A 6,941-nucleotide genomic window follows, 5' to 3' on the forward strand; every position below is an offset into this window, starting at 1 on the left:
AAAAAAAAAAAAAAAAAAAAAAAAAAAAAAAAGGGCTGGTGAGATGGCTCAGTGGTTAAGAGCACTGACTGCTCTTCCAGAGGTCATGAGTTCAAATCCCAGCAACCACATGGTGGCTCACAACCATCTGCAATGAGATCTGATGCCCTCTTGTGGGGTGTCTGAAGACAGCTACAGTGTACTTATAATAAATAAATAAAGTTTAAAAAAAAAAATCCTTTAAAAAAAAAAAAAAAAAAAAAAAAAGAGGAATTACTGTCAGGTGTGGTAGTGCACACCTGTGAGTCCAGCACTCCAGAAGTAGAGGCCAGAGGATTGCCCTCACATTCCAGGCCATCCAAGCTATATAGACTCTATCTCAAAAACAAATAAATAGAGTTGGTTTTACAGACATGTACCACTTTGTGTTTCAGAAACAAGCCCAGAAATGGGAACCCACAAATTTAAAAACTTAAATTTAAAACTTTTAAACAATCTAATTGTTTTAAGTAAGCTGTCAGGGAATCCATTTTGGCAGTGTGAATCCTAAGTGCAGATGACGTGTTTCTAGTGACTGTGTGGCAGCTGCAGATGGGGGCCAGAGTCTTACATGTGCAGGGACCCTGCCACTAAGCTCCAGTCCCAGCATTTCTGTTTTTCATTGTTATTTTGAGACAGATTTCATGAAGTTGCCCAGGCTGGCCTTGAACTCACTCAGTAACCCAGGCTGGCCTTGAAGTTTTGATCTCTCTGCCTCAGCCTCCTGAATACTGAGATTCCAGGCACGCAGCACCATACCCAGCAGTTGTTTTTATTTTAAGGGATGGAGGTGACAGAAGCAACCACACAGGGCTACAATGCACCCCCCTTCTTCCTTTCTGTTTTTCTTAAAGTCAGTATCCTCCAGTTTCAGCATCGACAATCCAGAAGCACTGGAATTACACATGTCCATCACCATGCCCAGACAGTGTGTCCTCTGGGCTGGGGATGTAGCTCAGCACAGCATTTGCCTAGCGTGTTCCTTGTTTTGGTTCCCAACTCTAGCACCAAGAAAGAAGAAAAGAAAAGAAAAGCCTTGTTGTATATAGCATGCCTGTAAGCCCAGCTATTTGGAAGGTTGGGGCAGGAAGGTTCATCGAGGTGTTCAAAGTCAGTTTGGGCAACATAGTGAGACCTCATCTGAAAAAAAAATAAGTGTCACTTAACTGAGTGTTTTTGTTTGTTTATTTGAGACAGGAGACAAGAGTTCACTGTGTATCTCACAATGGCCTTGAACTCACCTTGTAGCTGAGGGTAGCCAGACAGTTCAGCAATCCTCCTGCTCTGAGCTCCCAAGAGCTGGGATTACAGATGTAACCTCCACATGAGAGGTATTACAAGTGTAAAATACATTGCATTCTAAAATACAGGTGCTCCAGGGACACACCTTCTGCCTCCTTACTGGTGCTCACAGCAGACTCCCCTCACAAGCTTTCCCAGCTCTCCACAGCCTTGAGATTGTGGGAGCTACAGAACCCCCTGAGCTTTGTCACAAAGACTGTCCTGCCCCTGATACACACCACTCCTCTGAATCCTGGCCCCTCTTATGAGAAATAGTAAGACAGCCTCCCAAATCTTGGACTGACTCTTCACCCCCCCTCCCCAAGCCTGGCCATTCCAGGCTGCAGTATAAGTGGAAGACTCACCGAGATAGACCCTGGCTGAGTCAACGATGCACAAGGCTCACATCCTAGGGATGGGAGGGGAGGGGCACCTGAGGCCCCCACAAGGTCAGCCACCTGCCACCCGCATCCCTTGCCACCCACTCCATCCAACGCCCTGGACTCTAGGCTCACCCCAGGGCGGAGTTCCACCCTCCTTCTTGCCCTTTGCCAGCGAAGGCCCCAGGCGGCTGCCAGCAGCAGCAGTATGAGAGGCAGCAGCAGCAGGAGCAGCAGCTGCCTAGATGGAGGCTCTGGAAGCTTGGTGGCTTCTAGGGCTACAGGACTCCTTGGGGGCAGCAGGGTGGAGGAGTCTGGGGAGAGAAGAACCAGGTAACTGAGGGAGCTCATCAAAGCAAACCCGGGAAGTCCTGGAGAACTATGGGTGGTGGATGGTTAATGAGACACCTACAAACAACAAAACCAAAACCTGGGGGCATAAGGTAGGCCATGGCTTTAACAATCTATCACTCAGGAGGCAGAAGCAGACAGAGCTCTGTGAATTTGAGGCTAGCACGGTCTACATAGTAAGTTCTAGGACTGACAGGGATGTATTGTGAAACACTGTCTCAAAAACAAACCAACACTGGGGATAAAAAGTATGAGCATGGCTGGGCATCGTGGTCCACACCTTCAATCCCTGAACTCAAAAGTCCAAATCAGGGAGATCTCAGCCTGGTTGGCATAGCAAGCTATAGGCAGCCAGAGCTATATAGACAGACCCTGTCTCAAAACAACAATAACAATAACACAGAAAAAGAAAAAAAAGTTAACCCTGTCTCAAAAAAACCAAAAAAAAAAAAAAAAAGTTACTGTGCTCACTCAGTTTCCATTCCCTGTGGACAGGACTGCCCTAGACAAATGGACTGGAGATTCTGTCTCCTTCTCAAAGATAGGTAAACTGAGGTCATAAGAAGAAATGACCCATCCTTTTCTGAACATCTATGGCAATAGATGGTTGCTAGACAGGAAGAAACATTTTCTTCAGAAGTGTAGCCATTGGTAAGGTGCCTCCTACAGGCAACCTACCTAACTGGCTTAAAATAGAAAAGAAAGAAGAGGGACCACTGGGAAAGAGGAAGAGGATCAGTGAGACAGGGAGACGGACTGGAGAAAGTATGGTGTGATGAAAATGTAGACACAGATGAAATGTCATGAGACATTGTTACACATAATATATGATGATGAAAACATGAAGAAAGGAAAGGAAAGGAAGCCAGATGTGCTGGCTTCATACCTGTAATCCCAGCACTCAGGACACTGAGGCAGGAGGATTGTTTTGAGTTCAAGGTCAGCCTAGCCTGCATAATGAGACCCTATCTCAAAAGAAAAGAAAAAGAGTTGAAATGGTGGCTCAGCAGATAAGAACACTGGCTGCTCTTGCGTTGGACCTGGGTCCCAGCACCCATGGGGTGGTTCACAAGTAGCTGCAATTCCAGTTCCAGGGAATCTGATGCCCTCTTCTGGCCGCTTCAGGCACCAGACACACATTCAGTGCACTTACAGGCATATAGGTAAACACTAACACATATAAATAAATAAACCTTAAAAAAGAAGAAAGAAAAAAAAAGAGGAAAAAAAAAAAGAAAGAAGCCGGCAGTGGTGATGCATGCCTTTAATCCCAGCACTTGGGAGGCAGAGGCAGGTGGATTTCTGAGTTCGAGGCCAGCCTGGTCTACAGAGTGAGTTCCAGGACAGCCAGGGCTACACAGAGAAACCCTGTCTCGAAAAACCAAACCAAACCAAACCAAAACAAAACAAACAAAAAAAAAAACCCCAAAAAAAACAAAAGAAGAAGGAGGAGGAGGAGGAGAGGAAGAGGAAGAAAGAAAAGAGAAAAAGTAAGGGAGAAAGAACTTGTCTGAAGTCCCAGCTAGCAGGAGCCTCTGGGACACACAGTAAGCAAGGCTATGGGCTGGAGCTGGTGGCACTGTGGGTGCTGGGCTCTGGGGCTGTTACCCGGCTGGCACTGCACCTCCAGGCACCGAGAGAAATTCTGGCAGGCCTTCCCGATACAGGGCTTCAGAGTGAACAGCTGTGTGCAGGTGTCCTGCAGGAGGTGGGAGATGTTGGTCTGGACGAATCGAAGACATTCTGGTAGGGGCTGGGAGCAGGGAGGGACAGGTCATCACCATGTCACACCAGTGTCTCCACCAACCCAGGGCCCTGACCTGTAGAGGTCACAGAGCCAATGGGCCCAGGTCTCAAAAACTCCAGAGTTCTCCAGTTGTTAGGGGAGAGAGAACACCTTAGTAACAACCTTCTTCAGCTATTAAGGCACAGACCTAGTAACAGGATCCCCAGGTGACCTCAGGGCTTGGAAGTTCAGCTCTACCTCTGTGGTATGCTGTGGGAAAATGAACTCTCCCTAAAGACCTAGCAGGGCTGTCCTTCAAGGCCTAGGGAGAGACTTAGCTCTCTTCATTTGTTACCAAGTTCTAATGCTAACCTGGAAGGTACACCAGGTGACAAAATGTATCTCCGTATTGACACCCTCCAGAAGCTTTTGCATTTTAGACCCTGCCACAGTCTTCAGTTGCTCTATCCAGCGATGGGCCAGGAAGAGGCTCCACAAGGCCTTGCAGTGTTTCTCCTGCAGAACAAGAGCCCAGGCCAGAGCTTAGGGAGAAGGGGCGGGGCCAGATGACTAACAGGGGGTGGGCCTGGCCAGAAGGCAGAGGGAAGGAGGGCGAGTCCAGTGATGGCTTAGTGATGGGGCTAGGTGGCTGAAGAGAATGGGCGCGGCCAGACGCTGAGATAAGTTGGGGGGGGGGCAGGGGACTGAAAGAGATGAGGCCTCGCTAGAGGCTAGAAAGGGTAAGAAGAGTGGGTTTGTCACTTGTGTGATGGAGGTGGGTCAGAATCAAACGCCTGAGACGAGACCTGGCTAGACACCAAGGGAGAGAAGGGGTAGGGCTACACGTCTGAAGACCCCGAGCGGAGGGGCGGGGCCAGATGCCCGAGAGGGAGGGACTTACTACACCCAAGGGAAAAAGGAGCAGAGAGGGCACTCTTGAGAAGTTGATGGGAGAGTGAGCTCGATACCTGGGTCTGGGTCTGGGATGGGGTGGGTGTGGGTGGGGAGAAGGTCTAGATTTCCAGGAGGTGGCCCACTAGCCTTGCCCTGAAGGGTGGCGCATCTTAAGTCTGGTTCCCACCTCCATCCCAGGCCCTCCCGACTGTGACTCACGTCCTGAAGGTTGACGGCCACAGTGACTGGGTAATCTTTAAGCAGGTAGTCAGTCTACGGGAGAAAACAAGGCGAGGCCTGACGGAAAGCAAGAGCAAATTATAGAGTCGGAGAAGCTGGAAACAGACCCTGAGACAAGGGGACAAGGACAGAAAAGGGACAGGACTCACATAAAGAAGAGGACCAGAGAGAGAGAGATGGGGGGGCAGGACACCAAGAGACAGTAGCAAAGAGCCTCACAGAGAGGCAGAGACCCACCGAGAGAGAGGCATCCAGAGAGAGGGACAGAGAGGAACATGTACCCAGAGTGGAGGCCAGAAATCGAGAGACCTAGAGAGAAACAGAGACAGTAGAACAGGGACTCAGAAAGAGAGTCTGAGACAGAGAAAGATTGGGTAGAGACCCAGAGAAGGGGTGGGGGCAGAGATCCAAAGAGAGAAGGACAGAGTCCTCACAGAGATAGAGACACTGTGAGAGACAGTAGCAGAGATGCGGGTAAGGATCCAGCACGGTAGCCTGGCCTGGATAGGAGCCCGCTCACCAACTCGTTAATCCTCGTGTGGAAGTTGGATGAGATGGGACTGTGGCTGAAGTAACAGTCAGGTGTTCCCCGCAGGCAAGGGCTCAGCAGCAGCAAGAGCAGCAACAGGGAGGACTACAGGGAGAGCGTGTCAGCAACTGACTTCCACGCAGAGGCTCCCTGTATCCTGCTTCCTTCACTAACTGGGTGTCATCTTCCCTGTCTCTACCTGTCCTGCACCTTGGCTGGTGTGACAAACCTGACCATCTTTCTCCACCTCATCCTACACCGTCCTCTTTTTTCTTCCAATCCTGTCCCGTGTCTCCCCATGCTTCCATCCCCTGCCCATTCCCTTCTCCACCCAGCTCCATCACCCCTCAGGTATACGCACATTTGGGCTCCAGGCTGGCGCCAGCACTGTCATCTCTGCCGGGGACCCCTCATCCCTGTGGCAGGGTCTTGGAAGTGACAGAAGGACAGGCCTCGGACTCATACCCTGCAGCCCCTTCCCCACCCGTCCCTGTACCCCGCCGCCCCGCCCTGCCGCCCTTGATGTGGGTGCGTTTCCGCCTCTTGCTCCCCCAGGCTTCCTGCATGAGCCCCAGTGACGGTGAAAAGTCATCTCCACTTCTAAGAACCCCGACCGACGTCCCCAGAATCCTCCCCAGGTCTCTAACCCTGCTCCCTCTGTCCGAGAATGGGGACCTTGGGACCGCCCCTTGGGGACCTCGAAAGCCATTCACCCCACGCACCAGGCTTGCCCCAGCTGGGTGTGGAAAGACCGAGCTGGGTGACAGCCAAAGACCGAAAGTGAAAGGAATCTTTGGGGTAGACAGTGCCAGGGGTGAGTTCGTGCCCGGGCGGGACACGCCACCTAGTGGTAACAAGTGGCGCGGCCGTAGACCTCAGCTTGGTCTCTGAAGGAACAGCAAAGGGATGCAACTAGGCTTTCCAGCTTCGAAGTGTATGTAGAACCCAAAGTGTCAGTCACCTCAGCTGCCATTATATAGGCTTTGCCGCCACCATAATCATTGTGGCTTTCTTTCTGATTTTCCTACTTCCTAGCCCCCATATGCTGCCTGGGGAAGAACCTGTGAACCTCCAGCCTCCGGGTTCCCGATTCATTTGGGACAAAAGCACCGCCTTTTTTTTAGCAGGGACTGGTATTACGGACCTGTCACCCCAGTTACCAAGGAGCTTGAGGCAAGAAGAATGAGGGTTGGAGGCTGGCCTTGTTTCAAGGCTGGCCTGACCAATTTACTAAGATCCTGTCTCAAAAAGTAAAAAGGACAGACAGGTGCATAGCTCAGTTGGAGAGCAGCTGCCTAGAGCCCACCAGTGAGTCAGTGGCAAAGAACTAGCATGGTTGAGGCCCTGGACTCAACCCATAGTCTGCCTCACCCCTCCACAAAAGGTGGCCACATAGTGCAGTACTGGACTCTGTGCTATCCTCACCCCTCCCTGCTAACCTCACGCTATCTACGCTCCTTTCCAACACTAGCTATCTGTGGTGGGCAGTCTCTCAGCCAGGGGCCTTTTCACTAGGTGTTTG

General features: G+C 50.8%; 1 protein-coding gene across 7 annotated transcripts; it reads right to left on the reverse strand.

Moving 5' to 3' along the window:
- Nucleotides 1-770: 770 nt before the first annotated feature.
- On the reverse strand, nucleotides 771-6,214 carry Flt3lg (fms related tyrosine kinase 3 ligand). 7 transcript variants are annotated; one of them, XM_028788886.1, is made up of 9 exons: nucleotides 6,142-6,214; nucleotides 5,781-5,847; nucleotides 5,411-5,524; nucleotides 4,870-4,923; nucleotides 4,129-4,272; nucleotides 3,639-3,783; nucleotides 1,815-1,993; nucleotides 1,665-1,732; nucleotides 771-1,019 (listed from the first exon to the last, which is right to left on the reverse strand). In XM_028788886.1, the coding sequence occupies exons 2-8, from the start codon at nucleotides 5,811-5,813 to the stop codon at nucleotides 1,709-1,711; spliced, it is 693 nt and encodes a 230-aa protein (XP_028644719.1). In that variant the 5' UTR covers nucleotides 5,814-5,847; nucleotides 6,142-6,214; the 3' UTR covers nucleotides 771-1,019; nucleotides 1,665-1,708. The 7 variants fall into 7 exon arrangements, with proteins under 7 accessions (XP_028644719.1, XP_028644717.1, XP_028644718.1 ...); XM_028788884.1 differs by having other exon boundaries at nucleotides 771-1,732; nucleotides 6,142-6,195; XM_028788885.1 differs by lacking the exon at nucleotides 6,142-6,214 and adding an exon at nucleotides 6,067-6,071 and having other exon boundaries at nucleotides 771-1,732.
- Between the last annotated feature and the right edge of the window lie 727 nt (nucleotides 6,215-6,941).

This window comes from Grammomys surdaster, unplaced genomic scaffold (assembly GCF_004785775.1).
Source record: "Grammomys surdaster isolate TR1022 unplaced genomic scaffold, NIH_TR_1.0 125769, whole genome shotgun sequence".
In the NCBI taxonomy this organism is placed as follows: Eukaryota; Metazoa; Chordata; class Mammalia; order Rodentia; family Muridae; genus Grammomys; species Grammomys surdaster.